Raw genomic sequence first — 23,756 nt, 5'->3', positions numbered from 1 at the left:
GTCTATTATGATTATTTTTCACCATGGTAATGGCGGACGTCATTTCCACTTATATTGATGACCAAACCGAGCAAAATGGCAAAGTTTGAAAACGATCGAATAAGAACCCAAACTTCGTCAGACGACAAAATCGATTCTGAACTAAGAAGAGGTTAGTAATAGTAATTAGTAATAATACTTAGTAATAAAAATATGTTTCTCTATGAATAGTACATATGTACTGTTGACGAATAATCCTCAATGAACAGTCCGTGTGTGTTTTCAACTTTTGTTTAATTAAAATGATTCAATATATCAAAACTTCATCTTGTGGGCTCAATTTCTAAACTTGAATCACACAATCAGGCGAATTGACAACACCTGTCCAACTCACCTGAGCAGAGGTGGTCACAGTCGACCAGCACATGTGCCAGAAGAGCCGCGAGCGCCGCGCTCGCCGTACGCGCGCATATCGCAACCATTCGCCAATCGCGATTTGCCGTTCGCGAGTCATGTAAACAGTGAAACAGTGATTCTCAAACAAACATCGAACGAATTTCGACGCCGGTTTTATTAAATTTTCGTCTGTGTCCAATCCGTGGTTCAGTGATAACGAGATGTGCCACCACCGATCTTCGTGATCCGACTTCAGAATCTCCCACATCCATATACTACTAGGTTATTACACGTTTCATTGCACACTCTAAAATACACGTGGACGTATGTTTGTACCCTATATGTATATATATATATATATATATATATATATATATATATATATATATATATATATATATATATATATATATATATATATATATATATATATATATAATTAATTGTTCGGATAAAAAGTGGCCTTCGCGGTTGTACAGTGAAGGTCGACGTTGAAACCCGTTCGATTCGGCTCGCTTTCGTCGTAAAAACAATACCTTTATATAATCGTCGTGTGTGATGACTCGATTAATTAACCGTCTCGTTGCCGATGGGATTTCGTAATTGTACATGATTCGATTGTCAAACGAAATTTCACAATTTATAGTGTTTATTTTATTTAATTTGACTCATTTTGGCGAAAACGCACATAGATATGTCGGTCGGATGTCTGGTTTCAACTGGCTGAAAGGTGTGGTGGTCAATTATGATCGTAATTGAGGAAAACGCATTGCGGTTTGATTACATTGTAAATGGAGAAATACGAAACAAGTTTCTAGCGTATTGAATTCTTTTCGAGTGAGTTAATCGTTTCAGCTCGAGGCGCAATCGTTTCTGCGAATAGATTTTCAGATCGGAAGTCAATTGGTTTAAGATATTAGATTAAATCGGACGGGTAATCGGATTAATTAGATTAAATCGGACGACTTTGATTTTGATGCGCTAAAGTGTTGTATTGCAGTTTTAAAACGAATTACCGCTAATTAAGGTATTATTTATTTCATAAAATGAGCTCTTAAACTGTATAAATTATATTTAAATTACATAAGGTGAATCATTTTAATTCGCAATAATCACGGTATTTAAAGAAAACAGCGTTCTTTGATATTAAACCGCGCAATTCATTCAGTATAGATTGTGAATTTTGATTGAAAAATACCGCATAAACATCCAAAATAAGAATTAAATTATTCCAAATTGCAATCAATATTTGAGTTGTCAGTTGAACAGTTTTATGATGTTTTAAGTTGGGTTTAAGTATATGTATAATATCGGTCTCCGTGACGGGCCCGAATGTGAAACGCCCGAAAACGCAAATATCGGAAGGCAAAGATCGAAAATCGAAAGATCTTAAGTCGAAAGATCAAATAAAAAGGGTGCATGGTAAACGGTACATACTCACTTAGTTTGCGCGAGCAGGATACAACAGGAAAAAGAGGAACAGGCTTTTCCTCCCGTATTAATGTGCGCGCGCAGAATACGGGAGGGAAAGCCTGTTCCTCTTGTTCCTGTTGTATCCTGCTCGCGCGAATTAAGTGAGTATGTACCGTTTACCATGCACCCTTTTTTATCTTCCGACTTAAGATCTTTCGATTTTCAATCTTTACCTTCCAATATTTGCGTTTTCGGGCGTTTCACGTTCGGGCCCGTGAGGTAGACCCGTATAATATATGTATGTATTATGGAAATCTGTCATTCATAAATTGTATTATAAAAAAATATATTACATATTTTTACTCATGCATGAATTCCTCATGCATGCCGTTTGATGATACCTATATAAACATTCTGTGAATAAGTATTTAAATTTTACGATAAAATAAACTTTATAGTGTATAATTAAGACTCATATAGAACGTATTGTAGATACATGTAGGTATGTGTATGTTATATATTCATGGCAATTTCACGCCTCTTTAATAATAACAAAATGAGTCAATTTTCGCGAAAATGACACGTTAGGTTCGGAAAATTCCTATCAAGATAACGTTTTAAGTGTGCGAAGACATCGACGCACGGCTGGTGTTCAAACCCGCCGCCGTGGACGCAAACAGACGATCCCATTTCCGTTCAAACATTTGAAGAACGTTTATCTAAAATTGGATTAGGATTGTTTCGCCATAACTTTAAATACAATGTAAACTTGTTTACATAATTAATGTAGAAGTCTAAGGCCGTGTGCGCGCGCGTTCCACTTATCCTCGAGCAACGGCTTCTCCGTACATGGACTAGCCGGTAAGGAGCGGTTCTCGACTCGAATCTCTCGTATCTAATTCTCTCTTTGGACGTTTTCTCTCCAGCCAGCCGGAGTTTCAATGTCGAGAAGTTAATACGAATCCGTTCGAGAGACGCGACGATTTCGAAACGGACGTTTTATATTGTAAAAGAAATCCGATCGTCGAAGGCCGTTCAGTACGACCGTGAAAAACACTAACGAAATCCAATAAATTATGCACGTCTTCAATCACCACCCACTAACAAGAAGGCAAAGGGAGGGGAAAGTGTACTGGAAGTGTGGCAATCGAGTTCGGCTCGTAAATATTTCAATTTAATTGACGAAAGTGAATTTGAACGATGCGTTCCGAGCGACTGGGAAATTGCGTGCCGTATAGCTTCAATTATTTCTCGGTATATTAATCAGCACACACGAAACGTATATATGTATATATAAATCAATCAATATGTGTTTTAGTCAATTTTGAGATTTATTTCGAATGGAAAATGTGTTATTAAATCGAAACTGCGACGATAAGGCGGTGAAATCGCCCGCATGCACTCGATACATTTTATTTTATGAACGTTCGTGTGAAATGAAATCACCCGTACATACATACAAACTTGATTTGAGTATTATTTAAAATTAAACAGCGGAATGATTCGATAATATGTTGAAACGGAAGCTCTTAATAGGGCTCACTTCCCATGAAAATCTAAGAAAGGGGCTATTAAAAGAGCGGTTCAAGAACCTAATTATTAAACGTGAAATAATCGCATGACAGACGAGTGAAGAAATTAACATTTTGAATGTGCCTTGTATTATATTATACGATTGTAGGCGTGTTGTTTAGATTGGTTCGAGTGTTTAATATGTTTTTGTTGTTTTGATTTCAGTAGTTCAGTGTTGAATTGAGGCTGAAATGGGTTCTACAAAGACTACCTTTTGGACTGTGGTGTTGTGCGTTGTTTTTATGGTGAATTTTGCGCAAGCAGAAGATTGCTATACTCCAGGCAGCTTAGCTGGAGCCATCATAGGAACGTTTCTGGTCACATTGTGCCTGGTAGCTCTCGTCTATCTGTTCTATCGCTACTACTGGAAGAATAAAAGAGGTGAGTTTTCAAGATTTTAAACATTTCAAACGACGCATCGTGCCTTATCATCATCACCGGGTGATTTTATCTAATCTTGGTCACAGAAGAATTTGCTACGTGCTCTGCATCGTCACACCACTCTGTATTTATACACGCTCGATATAGAACTCTCGCATTAACTAGCCGTGTTGAAATTAATCCATTGTTTCTGTCAACAGAAACGTACATATGTATGTACATAGATTCAGCGATAACATATGCTACATTTATTATAATGTAATACACTGTTTGATAAGAGTCATCAATTGCAACAACCTTGGGTACCAAAAGCACAGTTTTAGGCTATTTATCATTGTAATTCCCTCGTTTCATTAGAATCAGGTTTCAATGTGTCTTATTTTTTGCAAAAAACTACGTGATTTTGTTAGGCGAAGCAGTAATTGGTGCATTGTTAAGATATACAAAGCATTTTTGGGCCATACATTTGTTCGTTCTAATTTTCTCTACGAAGATTTTGATTAATAGATTTCCCTAAAATTTCCAACACAACAGTATGCAAGAATTTTACGAAATTCACCAAAAAACCACTCATTTTTTGAACCACATTGAAAATATTAATTTATTTCAATGGATTGATATCAAAGTATTTATTTGAGAAATTACATACAATGGTATGACAAAGTCATACTACGCGTTTCGTAAGTGAACTTGAAAGTTGACAGCATCTCACGCACTTCGTTTCTGCTTCTTTTTATTCATCTGCAAGGTGGTTGCCGTGACCGTTGCCCTACCCAGATATTGCTTCTATGTATAATAGCAACGCAATCTCGCATACCGATGATGGCCGTTACGAAACCAACCATTGGGTATGTTAACCAACGTTCGACCAGTAATGCCAGTCTTATCTGGACACTGTAAACAATCCGCTATCTGAGACGGGCACATCTCGGCTTCGACTCTCATTAAAACTTGCGATCGAGATGCTATCCAGCATTTTGATCTGGCGACGACACGTTGCTAGTCTCAAATAGAAAACGAGATATTTAAGCCTCGAGCGTCAAAACTGTACATGCATAAGGTTGATAAATTGATCGAATGTGTTTGGATACAATCCAAACAGAATCCTTTCATTCAGACTAATTGCACCATTAGTTTCAACAGTCTTGATGTGAACATCCGCCGTTTAAGATTCCCTTTCATTTTCGTTGCTTTTTTTTTACCTCCAAATTATGATTTGCGTTCAAGAAGATTAAAATCACGTATTTTTAGGCATTGTTATTTAAAATTATTTTCTTGTCTTCTTTTCCAATAAAAAAACTACTATATTTGAATTCAATGCTTGATTCTTTATTCACATTATGATTGTATTATAGGATGGTTTGAATAGTATCATAGTTTTCCATTGTTTTTGAAGTAAAAGTTTCATATGAAAAATCATATTAAAAACTACATAGGTTGGATAAAATTTTCAATTCCGATAAGAAACGATCTGAGCAACAAAAAAAAATCACTGATATTTTTACCAGAGCGGAGACTAATCAATCTTAACTAAGTTTAACCCATTAAATTCGAATATGAGAATGATTTTTGCTGGCTTGTTGTCGTTTATGAGATATAAGCGCTTAAAAAAAGCGCAATTTTTACAGATTTTTGGCTTATGCGGTCTTTAACTTAAAATTTAGTATTACTGTGTCAACTAAAAATGAGAAGCCAACAAAAATCAATGTCTTATTCGAATTTATTGGGTCAAACTTAGTATAGATTGATTATTCTCCGGTATTTTTTTTTGTTGCTCAGTGTTAACAATGACTCAAATAAAAATGTTTTAAAAATAATATTCAGTTTTAATCATAGAACAAATATTTAAATTGAGATAGTCCCAATGATTACGTATTCGATAATAATCTTTGGACTTTTCTCACAAATATATAATTAGAATAGTCTCGTTGCGCGTTCGATTATGCAAAAGCATTTACATAATATGCTTTTTTATGACCGTAAATAAAAATAATAAAAATAACGGAAACGGCAATCAACTCATTCCGAACGTCGATTTAGCGAATATTAACCCAGCGTCAAATGGTCGTTGACTAGCATTTCTCACGAGGAACGTTTTAGATGAAATTTCTTCATACACTTTTACTAGCCGGTTTTTGTTCCATCCGACATTTGTGGGTCATCAGCGACGTGTGAATTGAAAATTGCAACGAATGCATTGTCTATTATATTTCTTATATGACGTACGTCGATAACCCTAACGTGACCGCAATGGAGAAAGCAACGGAGCTTATGTTAGATCAAGAAGATCTTCACAATCCGGTGATGACACTTAACCGGCGTGGATTTTCAATCCAGAAAATCATCACACTCGAGTCAAAGTACACTAACAGACAAGTTGCACTTTCTACTCTACACCTGTGAAAAAAGACAGACCGATTATTAGCAATATTTCCAAAGCGCATTTATATACATAAAACCATTTTTTGGATATCTAAAGATATATTTAACACTTTTCTCAATGTGCTAAAAAATCCGCTAGCCACATGCTGGAAATCCAAACTTACAGTTAAAAATGTGTTATTTGAGTTAAAATAATGCAAAATTTGTGAGGTTAATTATTGTAATTAGCTATTAAAATCATTTTATCGTGTATGAAAAAAATTACGGTTGAATCACAACCATCATTCCAAGGCGGATATCATTCTCACATTGAACGTTGAGCGCGGCACGTACTGAATTCCCCCTCTCTCTCTCGCACCTGTGTGGCAAAGATACAAACAGCTTCCAGCGAAAATAATTAATTCTGTTGATATTGATCAATGTTTTCATTTCGTAATGGCATAATTCGAATCATAGAGATTTTGATTGATTTTGATTTTTAAATGCTTTTTATTATTACGAACTTATGTTCACAATACATCTTATATCTATTTTAATAGCTACTGATCTACTGATCATTTTCTATTTTACAATTTAATTTAATTTGGTTAGTAATCATAGTATTATATTATTCTAATGTTAATCTACAGTATAATAAGAAAAAGAGCTAAAAACATATTTACAATCCTTATAAATGTTCATAATACATCTAATACATAATATTAATTAAAGACTCTCTAAAGTCGATGACCTAAAGCACATTGTGTTTAGGTAATCTGCGTGTATACCTGAAGGGATAGAGATTTTGATGAGGAATACATAAAATATGAAGATCCTGCATTCAGTATATTTGGAGAAATAAAATAAAATATAAGTCCTGGTCACAAAAAAGTTTCGAGAGTGCAAAAGGCTCAAGAAGATCCTCAAAAATAACGACGATTGAAGACTGTTCAAATACAAGTACATTGTATATATTATTCGCCAATTGAACAGAACCGTAGCCGTGCTAGAAGCATGGAATCTTCTACACAACAATTTGTTTTAATATTCGAATAACTAACGGTCGAAAATCGGAACGTGTAGAAATTTTACACTACCTGCGAAATTAGCAAGCCATTAGCAAATTCCTAAAGGTTTTCAACGAAATTTCCTAGAACGTTCGTTCAATAAGAGAGCGGTAGAAAGCTTACCTGTATACCTGAACAGTCAGGTAGATAACTCGAATTTCTATTACACACATTTTTTGCAGAATTCTTACGCACGTCGCGGACGTCTTGTGCCTACAAGTTTATTAATAATACCGCACACTATTTGCACAGCAGTGAAAGACTCGCTAAATATGATTAATTAATTGATTAATTGAACGATTTGTAATGTGTATTGCGAATTTTCTGCTCCGCTGACAGTGCGAAATTATCAAACAAATTACCAGTATTTGCATGGAGGCACGTGATTTTTTTCCTACGTATTATATATACATACATGAATGTTATAATTTCACTCGCAATATGACATTGTTTTATCTCAAATTAAATACAATCCTCCAAATGTCACGTAAAAAAAAACCAAAAAACAAACTTTGCTTATATGTATTAAATAACAAACATTCATAAACTTTGAAATATGAAACATAGTAAATTTCAAACACGAGTTGAACAACAAATCATTGCTGTGTAAATGTAGACTTAAACAGCGGAATACATATTACAAATTTATGTATACCATTATACCTATACCTTGAAACTCACTACAACTATTTAGTATAACTCAACCATGATGTACAAATGTATGTATGTATTTATCTGCCATACCTACAATTCAACTTATGAAGTTGTCATTTAGATTAATCAGCTCTCTCTACAATTTCTCCTCTTCATACATAATAAAACTTTATAGTTTGTCTCACTTATCATATTGCAATTTATTATTTTTGACAAACAAATATGTATGTACATACATATGTATATGTGCATTTAAAAATAAGCGGAAATTTCGTTAACAATACTAGTGTTGTACCCGTTGATTATTTAAACGTTGGTTTTGAAGAGGAATTGATACATGAACCACACCCGAGGATATTGTCGCTAACGGTTTCAGCATGCTTGCGGTCAATTCGCATCTCTCCCTCACTCCATCCCCATCCGGCCGTCCGCGTTCAGATAAGCATGTATGTGTCTTCGCCAGTGGAATGGTGCGATCTCCTTCAATCTTATGTACTCCCGCGAATCCACGTACAAATGAGGATGTGTATGTACATATGTGCCATCGTGTATATGTGTTCATGCCAGTGTTCAAAGCGCAATTTCTGCATTATTATGAACTTCTGATAATTGCAACATTTATTTTTTGATATCTCTATACTTGTCTGTGCAAAAAAAAACTTATTTCATTTCCTTTTCACTTCTGCAGAGCTCAGTAGGTCCGCTGAAATTTTGAAAGTTAAAATGAGATCTTGACACAGTGCTCTTTTTATTAACCTCTTCTTACTTTCACTTATTTCATATTCTTCCCATTTTTGATCGATTTTTTATAGAACCAATCTCATTGTATCCTTTTAATGTCGTTTGGATCGGATATCGTGATAATTTAAGTTATTTGGAAATGTTTATCCATCCCGACCCTTGAAAATGTATTAAAATGATCTGAGCCCTGTTCCCTTCACTCAATTCTTGTGTTTTTTTTGTATTATTCAATTAAAGAAGATGCATGTCATTAAAAATAACAACGCGACGAAACAACTTCTTTCGAAATACTGATTTGAGTAAAATAGACAAGTTCATAAGTTCGTAAGTAAACAAGGAAGAGAAACTATGGTTAAACAATAGAGGATTTACTAGTAAGATGCGGTGCGGGTTATATCAAATACCCGAGTATTTTCGGTTAAATCTGTTTTTACAAGTGGCCTAATACATTTGTCCGCGGCTGTACATATGTATACGAGCCGCTTTTAATTAAAAGAGGCATAAGTCCACTTTTCTTCATTTGGAGAAATATTTCGCAAAACATTAAATATAATATTTTGCGTTTAACAATATTTAAAAATAATGGTGGCCTGTAATACGTTTATTCTGCTTTTCCAAGATTCTGGACATATCGAATTAAAATAAGCGATAACAATTTGTGAATAACTTCAAACAAAAATAGTGTTATTGGAACTGAAAAATGGACTTCCGCCACTTTCAAATATAACGGCTCATATGATTATATATTCTACATTTCAAAATTGAAAAATTGTATTGGAATAAAATAAATTATATTGATTTATGTATGAATTGTAGGACACGCCATATTTTTTATGATCGAAAGAATTCTTCTAGTATTTTATAATTAACAAGCTTTACAATTTATGGCGAAAATTAAAAATTAATATAATTATTTTCCGGTCTACAATGACCTTGAAGATCTTTTATCTGCGTTTGCCGACAGTCTTCTTCCGTCTGTCTTTTGTCTATCAGTAAATCTTTACCCACACACGGCTGCTATTCCTTGTTATTGTTCGTTCGTCATTGAAAGCGTTTTACACTAATAAACGACCTTATTGTACGGACGTGAGAACTCTTCGCCTAATTCGAAATAACCCTAAACATCAAAATTCGAGTGATTAATTTCAGTTTTTTAAACACAAAAAATAATAAATAAAAAAAAATAGAGAGTGAGACGCACTCGTGCGAGCGTGACGAATCGCTGGATTTTCAAGTTCGCGTAAATGAGCACATTTGACAAAGTGGTTTTGTATGTAAATCAGCAAACAAAAGTAGGCGAACGAAAGAATGCCTCCGACAAGACACTACTTATGCACACAGTCGAAGAATTAAATGCGCACACACTCTTTAAATAACAGGGGGTTAATTGACCCCAGGATTCGTGTAAAAATATACAGGTTTAATTGTACGCGATTGTAAACAAACACGGGTCGAAGAATCTAGTCTCAGATTTAAGTGCTATCAGACGTTGTTGCCTTCGCAAGGTAAAGTTGCGTGCAATCCGGCGATAAAAAAGGCAATTCGATAGCGCAATTCAATCTATCGCAAAAAATACGTATAAAATGGCGCTTAATATGAATTCAAATGTGAGAACACATACACGTACGTATGCATACGTGGTTGTGCAATTTATCAGTACTAATAATGCGAACGAGTCTTATGGTAAAACGAAATGCTGCATGAAAATTGTATGCAGCATTTGAAATGACTTCGAAGGCTAATAAAATTAATCTATGCGGCTTTGCGCACAATATACAAATATACATACATATATTCAATGGAATGTGTATATATGTACTGTGAATGGAGAATTATCGTTGACCATTGTAAGCAATTAATCTCTGTATAATTGTAAACCAGTGTACGTATATTTTCACCTACAATTTCAGATGTGTACGACCTATTCAATGTTTACTTCATCGTCTACATTGAATGGTCAATTCAGTATGAACGTGCACTATGTAATCAATATAGAAATATCAGCTCATACCCAATGTGTCCATATATTGCGTATTTGATAGAGATTTCAACTAAAATGGTGATTCAATTAATATATACATACATATACTCCGCGCAAAGCGAAGCGCACCAGACAACAACTTGACCGAAACCCTTCATTGTTCACCAGATTCTACCTTCTTGGAATTATCTTTTCAATTTTTTACAATCGTTTTCAACACAATACAATCTTTTATTCCCAAAAACTTTTGAAGTCAATTACTCTCCCGCTTTCGAGTAGTGCGTGTCTTTTTTGAGCGTTTGCTTGAAATAGTGAAAAGATGAAGCTTTTGTCGATTGCCGAGAAGACAAGAATGGTAGGAAAACCATTCCTTTAGAGAAATTTCCCGACGAATAGGATGCAACCATTCTATATAAGTAGATTTATTAAAAAAAATAAAATAAGAAAGGGCCTAGCGCCTGCCGAATCCATTAATCCATTGTACAGAATAACTACATATATACAGCGTACTCTCGATTATCCATAAATTAATTATTTTTTATCTTTTAATATAATTATTTTTGAATGAGAATACGTAATAATGAGTAGATTTGGAGCATTGGTTGATCAGTGGGATATTTTCGTTAGATACGTATGTACATATGTTCAATTATTTTTTAATAACTTTTTGCATTCAATTATAATCTCTTACAAACATGCAAATTTTTTTGATTTTTTCTCTTATGATAGCTAATTTTTTAACGCTTAAGTTATTCAACAACATGTCTATTAAACCTATAGACCAAGGTATCATATCATCAATGAAACGGCTTTACCGTGCTGATCTTCTCGAAACTTTTGCTGAGGAAAATGACGACTTGATCAATTTCTGGAAAAAAATGAGTATACACACACGGAATAGTAAAATCTTGGTCGGAAGTAAAAGCAAAAACATTGGTTTGATCATGGAGAAAGATTCTTCCAAATGATAAATCGGAAATGTGGAGATCAATGGAAAATTTTAAATGATTTGAAAATGATCGGGAAAACATGGGAGGAGTGATTTCATCGCGATGATCCAGGATTGCAATGCAGATATGGTTTTATTGTTACTCAAACCCTCGCCCACAAACAATAGAAACGATATTAAAAACTGATATTTCGGATTATCCGTGTTTTTCAATCATCCGGCCCCGTACTCCCCAGCATTAACCCGGATAATCGAGAGTATACTGTATATGAAAGTTCCAATTTCCACACATGTGTGCATCTATGTAGGTATATAATATAGCACATACATATTTCTGAATGTAGGTATCTAATTTAAGACGAAGTATCCGAATTCGGAAGAATGCTGCGTTAAATTGCTATTTATTTGACGGGGCCACACATACGAGAGTAAATCACATCTGATTGTGTCTCTTGTGAATTATACTCCTACGTCTGGTAAGGTTGGAGTCGACCATTACTCAACTATCTATCAACTGTGCGATCCGTACAATATTTATGTACGTAGTACTGCACGAGTACGTGTCAAATGTTACGTTTCAATAAGGACATTTTCCATTCGTGAACACAATACGTGTAGACAAGTACATATACCTAAAGATGTTTGATATATCATATGTGACGGAAGCTTCTCTAGAATCCAACACTGGGGAAGAGTGACATGAAAACGATCCGATTTGTATCAAAAATTTCACCGCAAGGTTTTGGGTTACGATATGAAACTAAACCAGATCAATGGATGCTCCTCCATTCAGTCTCAATTTTGGCAAAAGGTTCCAGGAATTGCTTTCGTGGTGTCTGCTCTGTGGACTTGGCGTGCGCGATGAGCAAACATTCTTTCGAACAAACCGGTTCGATCACGAAAATGCAACATGAAAGAGAGCTACATATATAGAAAGAGAGAGAGAGAGAGACTCGACAAAATAAATAAATAGAATGGATAAATAATATATACATACAAATATAAATATATATGTACATATATACGAAAAAAGCACACATGTCGAGAGATTTACAGTTTCCAATACCTATGTAACTACTATGAAACTCCGTAGATGGAAGGTCGTCTTGCACTAGCAACAGCAGCAGCAGCAGCAGCAGCAGCATCTCGTATGCTAATATGGGCAACCACCATTCTGATTTCAAGGGTCGCTGCTGATACAGTAATACTACATATGTACATGCAAGGCACTTGGAAGATAAATTCACATCGCTTATATGTACTTTACTATGTACGTGTTTATTGACGTAGAGCTACGTATGTACCAGTGGCATGCTGTCATTGGACTAGAGGGACTGGGCTAGTCCCCTAAAATCTTTTACACTGATAATACACAATATTATATTTATTAAAATTGCTTTAAAGTTGAGATTAATTCTCACATAACAATAATATTTACTCATCGCTTCGTAATAATGATGATCAGTTGGCCTAGTGACTTAGTCAGTCAATGTTGGGTCAAAGTTGTGTGAAGGACTTCTAATAAATGAAGCTATCTTCGATTTCAATTATGTTTTTAGAACACGTGCCCAAGGCAATGGTGACACCGATAGCACAGTTGAATATTTGTAAAACAGAAATCCTAAGCTAGCATCTTCCTAGGGATTGCAATACCGGTATACCGGTTTACGGGTTAAATGGAAAATTTTCACCATCGGTAATTAATACCGGAAATTAGTTTATCGCGAATTAAGTACATATACAGGCATTTCATTTAATAATATTAAATTAAAAATCGATGAAAGTGGCTTATTGTCTGGAATTTGTTTATTTTCAGTATTAAATGTAGCAATTTCAATTTCTCTGTGTTGCCAGATAAATTATCTGGCAACACAGAGCAACCAAATCGAAATAAATGTGATCAGACGTTTGTTTCAATTATGATCTAAACTTTCAAATGGTTCAAACTTTAAATAAATAAATATGATTTGTTTAAAATAAAAAATGAAATTTATTTATTATTACAAATTTACTTTAATGTATTTATCAGAGATCTGGAGCAACCACTTTTTGAAGTTGCTCCGCTTTGGCACCTATGTAAGTACAACCTCCAGCTCCGCTCCGTTCTCCGAATAGTTTTAACATGAATAATATTATTTATCATTTTTATTTATTTATTTAAAAACTTGTAAAAATTGTATTTAAAAACAATTTATTTATTATTCAAATATTTAATATTTAATATATATCATAAAAATACGGTTCGGTGATTATTCCGCACAATGTGATCTCGCACAAATATCGATCACGGAACATCTGGCACCCGAAAATTCCATCCATCGAGAGTTATCCAAGCGAAGTATTACTCAAACGAAAACTCAAGTACCAGATATTCCGTATTTGCAATTTTCGTGACAAAGATTGTCATGTGCGCGATTGCAATGTGCGAAATAATCCGTTTACCAAAAATATATACATATTAAATACAAATAATTTTGCATAAGGTTGTCCCGAACTGCAATAGTAGAAAGAATAGTAAAAATAACCAAGAATACAATTTCACCATGATAGACAGTTAAAAAAAGAAAGTATACTTTTACATCCATTTTTTTACCTAACAACAAAGTAAATTTTATAACACTAAATATTTAATATATATTTTAAAAATACATACGTACATATTAAAAACAAATAATACATCTTTTATTACACAGACCTGTTTTATATCAAGCTTTAAAACCACCAAATATTGAATTTATCATTCGCATTCATTTAAGTTTTAAATTTACAATGAAATTCTAATATAATAAGGGGAGGTATCATTTCCGGTCAACTTAAAAATTTGAAAAAAATTTACGTCGTATCGATAAGAATTTCAGTAACCGATACTAAGTTTCAGTTCGATGGGACTAACGGTGTTCAAAAAATTCCCAAAATACACACACACACACACACACACACACACACACATGAAAACGTGACCAGTGATCGATTCTGAGATCGAATCAGTCAAAATCTCGAGTTCGAATTTTCGCATGTTCACAAAACTTCATCTATTGTTACTACGTACATACATAGATAAAGTAAAAATATATCAGAGCAGTGGAGCAACAAATTTCTGAGCTCCTGCTCCGCGCTCCTCCTCCACTCCAGATCTGTCATTATTCACCTGCGATTTTTTTTGAATTATTTACGACTCAATCTACATAGGTTACCGTTTTAAGGAAAAGTAACTATATAAGTATACAATGATGTAATCCACGTTTTGTAATTTACCGGTAAATACCGGTATATCGGTAGTAGGAAAAATCATTTACCGGTTTATGAAATTTGACGGTAAACTGCAATCCCTACTTCTTCCGTTAAAAACAGAAGACGAATTCACCTCAGTCCTTGGTATTTTTTCGCAACCGTCGGAATTTTCCCAAACATCAGAATTTTCCAACCAGAAGCTTAAATTTTCTTTCACTTGTGAAAGTGTCGGCAAGTTTCGGTCTTCGGGTCATCAGGTGTGAAAACGATCATATTTTCGCCGTTAGTCGATGCTCAGCGGTTTCCAATCGGCGCTTGACTGGACTGGGGTCCCCAGATGGGGGCCCCTGGCGCCTGGGGCCCTGCTGCTGGAACCAGCGCGACTGCATTCCTCGATCGGACGGGCTTGGGTGACCCAAATGCGCCCGTTCGAGACTCGGGCCCACAACACACACACACAAGTAAGAGTACACACCTTGCACGCATGCTTACGTGGTCCACGAAATTCTCGAATCCTGAAAGTAGTTCAGCGTCCGAATCAATCCTCGGAAGGAGCCACTTCAGAAACTGTACTCGTCACCCGGCATAGGGGTCTCTTCTGTCGTCAAGGTGTGCGTGCTCTGATCCAAAAGTAGGTTGATTTTTTTCGTCACGACTGTGTTTGAGAAGTGCCACCTGATATGTTTTTCTACTAGTACGTTTTGCTTTTATGCTTCCATTCTGGTCGAACGTAATCGAGTGTTTACGTGCTTTAAAGTGAGTCACGCGGCTCGACCTTGTCTTGCTCCACCGGTCATTGCTTAATTGCGTTCGGAGATCATTCTGCTCGGATTGATTCTTAGATCATCTCGTTTTGCATCAGTTCGGCTCACGTTCGCTAGAAATACATAAAATACGGATGATGATGACCGCCATTTACCTAATGGCAAATTGCGCCGTTGGATACTTTGATGCTTCTCCATTATACTAGGCTTCGATTTTTTACATATATACTATCTAATGTGTGTATAATGATTCTGCGACTGGATTGTGTGGGTTCTAATATCGTTTTTTCCCTCTCCATTCGTCTCGCCAAAGAACGAAATTCGATTGAAACAATCTTACGCCCGTTGAAAGTTTAAATTTCGTTCGCAAAACCCAAATTGGAATCGTATAGGAGAAAGCTATTTTTATTTGATTTGTGGTCAATTATTAACGTTTGTCGTTTTTCAATTACACACACACACACACATACACACGAGGCGATTTACGAGTTGTGAGTGTGATTAAATGGGAACCGACTTGAAATATGGTATTTTTTTATTCTCTCTTGAGCTCATTTTCGATATCTGATCGGCGTAGTTTGTAACACAATCAAGATACACACGCATTGAATCAATGCAGTTCTCCATTGAACATATTGATCGATACAATTGAATAGCTTATTCAAAAGTGAATGTCACTAAATTTCCGCATTCTATATATTTAGTTAGAATACAAATATTCAGTAGAGATTATGAACATTTTCTTTAGTTTAAAACAGTGATGCACAACTCGTGACGCGCATGCTGCATCTGTTGCGGTCCAAAATGATTTACTTCACCACCAAATGTTTCATTGAATTTGAAAAATATCTACATAAGTCAAAATCTAATATAGAATCTATTCTCGCTGGATATCCTACATAGAAATCTATATAAATTTAGAAATCAAAAATGAACAATCTTGAAATTTTGCGTGCGGCGCAACTAAAGAATATTTAAATAGATTTGTACACGTAAATAATATGAACATTAAAGATTATCAAAAAAAAAAATATATGGGTATGCCGTTTCTATAGTACTTAATTAATTAATTACAATTCTTCTTTACCAATACCTTAATTTCTTTCTATATTTTCGTTTTCTTTTAGTTATTATTTTATTTATCTTTTATTTCGTTATTTATTTTTCTTGTTTACTTTTTCCTCTCTTATTTTTATTTTATTATTGTTATCTTGAATGTTTTATTTTTTTCTCATTTAATTTATATACATATATGTTACAGTTGAAATATATTCTAACTAGTTGGAATACATATATTCCATATAACCTGGTACCAACTACCGTTATAGTTGAAGTGTATTTTCAGTTGTAATATATTTTGACTGGTTAGAATATATTCCATCTAACCCACGTAAGTTGATTCATTTGGCGAATTATATTCCAACTGATCAAAATATATTACAACTGAAAATACAGTTCAACTATAAATTGGTATCACGTAAAATGGAATGGTTAGGTTTTCGTGAAAACGACACTCGACTAGACATTTTCTTTTGAACACACTCTTAGAGTTATCGTAATACGGTACTCATTACCGTTGAAAAGTCATAACTGGCGCACATTGTTGAAAGAATATTTGCGTTTTACAGATATAATTAACTTGAGTTGAATTGTATTCGAATATGAATGACCCAAAACGCCAGTTGGAATATATTACAACTGTAAATACACTTCAACTGTCAAACATAATAAGTCAAACTCTTATCTATCTTAGTCTATCTTAGCTTTGCCGCCTCCCCCAAGTATGTTAAATGAATAAATAAATATTAAAGCAGTATTGTATTTAAAAAATTGTAAAAGAAGTCCCCCTTCATAGTAAAATTGTCCAGAATTATTGTTTTCCCGAAGCTTCAAGGGGCTTCACAAGTGGAATAGTCCAGAGTCTTTCTTCATCTATGTAAATATATTTACGCACTGCGGGGCGCGCAAACAATTAGAAAATGTATAAATTGACTCATCTGTCAAAAAGACTGTGCATCAATGGCTAAAAAATAATTATCAAAACTTCATTCAATTTTCTTACGATACGAATTTTGTTTCAAGTCGACCCCAATAAAAAAACATTTAGATTCTTTTCGTTTGCTGTACAGTTATTAAATGGCTGTTTCACTGGCATTAAAATCATTGCAATTTCAACCTTTCCCTCAGTTCCAACACAATTATCCAATAATTCGTAATAGAAGCGCACATACACACTATATAATTATTTTTTGTGAGAAAGTGTGCAAGTCAACGATCTAAAATTGTCAATTTTGTATGTATGGCGAATTCGAGCGTTACGTTATATTTCAGCAACTGGCGAATTAGACATTACGAAGTGTGTGCACTTTCAGTTTCGTCACACAGTGAAACGTTGTTTTCACTGACGAAAACGTTCACCAAAGGAATACTAATTCTTTTGCTTCTCTTCTCTTCACTTCTTTTTCTTTTCTTCCGTTCTGTTTTCGGTCTCTTTTGTGTCTCCTTTCACCCGCGATTTGAATGCGAAGAAGCGCCTATATAATTTATCACACGCGAGGGTTCCAATCTCTCGTTGCAAAACACAAACCATCGGGTTCTACATACAGCATTTGGATCGCAAATACATACATACATACATATATACATACATACATAGCACTATGGGTTCGTCCAAGGCTGTATACTTACGTATATAATAATATTAAAATAAAATCGCAAGATCGATTCAATAAACATATGCAAATCACGCGTCGTTTGATCATGCCACCACTGTTAACACTCTGAATCCGGGCTTGTTTCGATTTATTTTTCGCCTATAAAAAATTAGAAATACTGCGAAGTTTTTACGACATCAGAATTTGTGCTTTAAGTTCAAATTCCAGTTTACGATCGAATTAATTTATCAATTCGTGTCGGTATTTATTACTGTAGTTTTGTAGCTATGTATAATTCCGTATAGCATAAGACTTTAATCTTGTGTAGTATGTATATGCCCAAGTTGTAGAGATATTTCAGTTGATTATAAATATAAACAACTTTTTTACTCGAAACGATTAATCCACACGATAAGAAATCAATCGACGTATTGATAACGAAATTCCCTGGATACATAAATAGCCAATGATTGTGTATTGTTTTTGTTTACATACAATAATCTTTAATGAATCAACTTGAGTAAGCCTTTCATAGTAAAAATTCTTCAGAAGTTGATGAAAAAATGTGAATTTATATTATACATATACATATATGGGAAGATACCCAGAAATGATTGATCTTAAAAAGAAAATATCTCATGATATTCAAGTACAGACTTCAGTACTGTTTAAATCCAATGTTGTGGAATTATACTACACATAAATTGCATTTAAAAAGATATTTAATTAATTTAAATTTCATGTCATTTAATATTTACTTATTGTAAATATTATATTTTCCCATGAGAGACACCTGTGGTATCAAACTTGTACATTTGTAAATTTATCGATTATAAATTTGAAACCATATTCAAATGGTCATAAATAGTAGGTAAGATGGTGTTTGTCAATTTAACGAGGAACCGTTTCAAACAGTGAAATCAGATAAATTGGAAAAATCTACTTGGAGTCACAAAAATTCAAGTCCTACCAGCAGCATTATAGATACTCGGAATAAATTCTTTTCAATCGCGGTCAGCTGAAGGGATCTAACCCGGTGACCTCGGTGCTTAGTACCAACGCAAGCACCGATCCACGCTGCTGGCTAAATATAAATAAATAATTAAAGTTTTCCATAAAAAGCAGAAAATTTACACTATTTTTTATTCATATCTATTGCTGTATCAAACACCCAAGTTTTAACAGAAAAATTCAAGTTTTCCACATAATTTTCTTGACTAATAACTTGAACGTTAGCCATCATAACTACAGATAACACTCGGAATAAATTCATTCCAATTGAGGTCAACCCAAGGCATGAACCCGGGAACTTCTCAGTGGTAAGCATTAACGCAACCACCGAGTTAGCTGACATTGTACATATATAATAGTGGCGTGCCATTAAAATCTACCTGTTTTTATCGCACAGCCTTATATATGTGAGCGCGAGCAGGATACAAGGGGATTAGGTGACGTCATACCGAGTCCTCTTGTATTCTGCTCGCACTCACACAAATAAGGCTGTGTGATAAAAACAGATATTGCCATTTGTGTATACATACATATATGAATCTTTTTTAAACGGTTGTTTATCATTTTTTTGTCCACATCCTTATATTATATATGAAATGTCAATTTAGCTAAAAAAACGTACTGGAATTTTTAATTTTGCATTTTCACATGTACATACATATGTATGCTATTGAGTACGCGGTGGCCGCTTTGGCAGCTCACCCAGAATGGCAAACACGTATCTGAGTGGGTGTGCAAAGCTTCACCATTACATCATCCAAGGTAAACCTCGACCAGGTAAACAATAAAATGCATAAGCGGATGACACAGACGTCGTGTTTTCCCCATGTGCATCCGTTTGCAGGATGCAAACGAAAAACCATAGGGGAGCTTTGAGATATGCGAATCTTTTTCGGCAGAAAAAAAATAATACCCAGAATGATGGGCTTGAACCTGATGGAATTTAGAATGGACACGTACATACATATATGTATGTTGTACGCGCTATGAACTGACGTGAAGGTTGAATATAAAAATAATAAAAGGAAAAAAAAACTCTTTACGATGAGTTGAAGTGTGTTGTATGTATTGTTTGATTGACGGCACATATATATAATTTTAATATTCAATTGATATTCGCAATCAGTTCGGATTCCAGTGTGGATGGAAACTTTAATGCAAGCTTTCTAATAATAATAAAATAGAATTCATTTAAAACTACAGTGCCAAAATTTTCACTTAATGGTTTCGTTGAAAATAAACCAAAAGGTTTCCGACAAAAACATAAGAAACCTCGATTCTCTAGAGTAAAAGTACTACTTCCGGTTGAGGTAAAAATATTCGGGTATACAATTTATAATTTCTATTACATATAAAACAATATCAGTCTGATTGAGTTAGCTGTTTGGGAGTTAATTGGATTCAAAAACTAATAAAAAAAGAGGACACTTATAAGGGAAGGTACCACTTCCGGTCAACTTCAGTCAAAAATTACAAAATATCGATAAGAATTTCAGTAAACGATACTAAGTTTCAATTCGATAGGATTAACGGTGTTCAAATAACACATACACACATTTTTTCTAGAGTTCGAATCAGTCAAAATCTCAAGTTCGAATTTTCGAATGATCACAAAACTTCATCTATTGTTACTACGTATATATATTGGATACACTAAAAATCGTTTCGAAACTTATGCCATTTTGAAGTGTTCGCTCGAGCTTTTCCTCGTTCTATTCAGTTACTATTTTATCAAGTTTAAGAATTTAAATACCCAACTGACGTGTTTTAAACACACACAGGTAAAATTTTAATGATATTTTCGAGTGTTTCTTATAAAGAAAGGATAGATTGTTGAACCCGTCGCGCCGCCGTGTATACTCGCAAGGTCAAGTCGATTTCTATTTCACAATCAGCATCATTGCATGCGAGTTCAATACTATTATACATATTTATGACGCACATTGTCCTCTCTGTTCACTCAAGAAAGTGAACATATGTATGTATTTCCACAATTTAAAAGTGTTCATATTGTGTGGTGTGTACTATTGAAGGTCCGCGTCGGAGCTGTGCATTCTTAGAATTCCGATGACGGTCCAATGACGATAGATAGCATCTAAAATAAGTCGAATTGGACATAAAACTACGACTACCAAATAGCCAGAAGGTCGTCGACAATCTGTGGAATTTATTCCATTGTGATAGGCATTAGACTAATACGAAAACGTGATAGATTTAATGATTCATTTGGGTTTGGTGTGTTTGGCTGCTTTTGTACAAGTATTTATCTATTGCTAATTTCATTATTAGAATTTTAGGCCGTTTCAGACGAGCGTAATTTTATCGCATCGATAATTCTTGACCTTGTCGCTTTTATCGTAACGCACCCGAGGCTGATATAATCGTTCTGATGAAAGATGAATGAAATCGAAATACACCTGTGCATACGAGTGCATATAAACAGTACATATTGTGGGAGCACACACAACAATAAATATTTTCGCCATTGCGCAACTTCAGTGAAGGTGATAAATTTGCTTCAAAAATAATAAAGTGACTCATCGCATTGACACTTTGAAAATTTCGTCGGACAAATATATGGTGAATAATTAATAACGAAAAGAACATCTAAGTACATATACGAAGAGAATCGTGACTTGGTAATATTAAAACAGATTTTTATACGTCGGAAAAAAAACGTAGTAATGAAAGTGAAGGATGAACTCGGGGGTATTTTTTTTTGTATTCTTACGATGAAAAAGGGAGATGCACCTGCCACAGGATGCCTGTTTAATGGCCTCACCTTACCCAAATCTCAGAAGAGACCCTTGGCCCTTCGAGCGGACGTTACATAATCGGCTCTCGTCGCTTGTTCAAATTTTTCTCCAATAAATCTGAAATCATCAAAGGTGTTCATTAAATAAATCTCATATATGTAATTTCGAAAGAGACTTTGTATATATATATGTAGAAATGATTTTTAAACGAGCCGAGCCGTAATTGTGGTTGGTCAAACTGCTATGGATAAAGTGTGTGTGGTATGCATGGGAGAGACCGGATGCGTGTTGTTATGGTCACTTGTTGGAGAACGAGCCCGAAGAGACATGTACAATAAATAGTCTGACACTTAATCTGTGCGTTTCGCTTGGATTCCTTCACATCCGGATCCTATATATATATATATATTAATGTAACCTTTGTTCGTTGGTTTGTAGACGACACGTTCGATTTATTTATTTTTCGATTCATAGGCGCCGATTCGATTTTTTTCGATTCAAAGGATTCGAAGTCCCCGGGGGCGAAGGCTCCGGGGGCGCAGGCACCGGATTCTGGTATACATATAATTTCGAAAGCGACAGTATGTATATATGTTTGTTTGTTCGTGACAGTCAATTTAATAAAAAAAAAAACAAATGAGTATTCAAATAAATTTATATAAAATAAAACTATTCAAATAATTTTAATAAAATGTTAACTATTAGATGACTAAAATGAAAATAGTGCACGCGCCAAAGTTGTTTTTAATGTATCTGCTAGCATTTACATATATATTATTATACTTAAACTGTTGATGTTTTGGTTCAAATCGTTAAGAAAAAGAGCAGTATAAATTGTCCGTAGAAATAGTGAAAGATTTAGAGAGTATTCTAAAAAAAAAACTTAAGAAAAACACATTATTTGGTAAGCAATTCTATTTTGTACGTCTATGAGTTATATAATATAATACTTTTCAAAACAAAAACCAATGGTCATCTCTGTGAAAGATCTAAAAGTTCAAATCGATCGTGGAATGTTTCCCATTGTAATTTGTATACGGAGAAAGTGCAAAATAATACGAAAATGAAGGCGAATAGATTCTTAATCTGCGAATTGGTACGTCACGATCCGTTGGTTGATTTAATGTTCCGACTGATTTTGCGTTTAAAAATAAAATCAATCTTACATTCACACTTCAACAGTGCGTTTCAAAGTGTGCCGAGATGAAATCGATAAAATGCAATATGTATCGTACAACGTCATGCGGTGGGTGTGCTTTTTTATTTCAACGTTAATTCTGTTTTAATTGTCGTATCGAATCTAAATATTTAGAAAGCAACTATTACGTCGAATTTGTAAAGAGAAATTCTGACGAGTACTTACATATGTACACGTGTATATTCCGCATTATGATATAAAATTGTGCATTTTTGGGTTCAAAGTTATCGATAAATATTAAATTCACGCCTCGCAAGTATAATAAAAATAATGGTTGTGTCATCGCGTTTCAACGTCGAGCTGTTTTGGGTTTGTTTTTGCGAGTCATTGTTTAAAACAGCAGTTCACAGATAAAAAGAAGACAGAAAAAAAACAAACAAACAAGCGAGTATGTCAACTCGGACAGTTTTCGCATTTCAAATCGACACGAACGTCTATTTGTCCGTAACGACGCATTTCTATAATAGTCTTTGGCAGGAAGCGTTTCAGATTTTTTGCGCTCAATTTATTAAGACAATAGTTATTTTATTTAAAAAAAGTGGTTTTTAACTATTTGTTTTGATACCACTTTGTAAATTAGTGGTTCATCATTTGAATGCTACATTCGATGTGACGTCACCACGAAAACCGGCTCAATAGTATGCTCTA

The 23,756-nt window shown here is 34.4% G+C and overlaps 1 protein-coding gene across 2 annotated transcripts in view; it reads left to right on the top strand.

Annotated features, from left to right (window-relative positions):
• The first annotated feature begins 385 nt into the window (after positions 1-385).
• LOC143909504 (uncharacterized) overlaps positions 386-23,756 on the top strand; it is a 41,636-nt gene continuing 18,265 nt past the window's right edge. The window contains exons 1-2 of one of the 2 annotated variants that reach the window (XM_077427513.1): positions 386-657; positions 3,526-3,741. In XM_077427513.1, coding sequence (XP_077283639.1) covers positions 3,552-3,741 — 190 coding nt within the window. In that variant the 5' untranslated portion in view covers positions 386-657; positions 3,526-3,551. The remainder of the gene's footprint in view (positions 658-3,525; positions 3,742-23,756) is intronic. The other variant, XM_077427514.1, reaches the window with a different exon arrangement.

The sequence above is a fragment of the Arctopsyche grandis genome, chromosome 3, assembly GCF_051622035.1.
Source record: "Arctopsyche grandis isolate Sample6627 chromosome 3, ASM5162203v2, whole genome shotgun sequence".
Taxonomy (NCBI): Eukaryota; Metazoa; Arthropoda; class Insecta; order Trichoptera; family Hydropsychidae; genus Arctopsyche; species Arctopsyche grandis.
The sequence above is the reverse complement of the archived record's forward strand: the minus strand, read 5'-3'. Positions and strand labels throughout refer to the sequence as shown.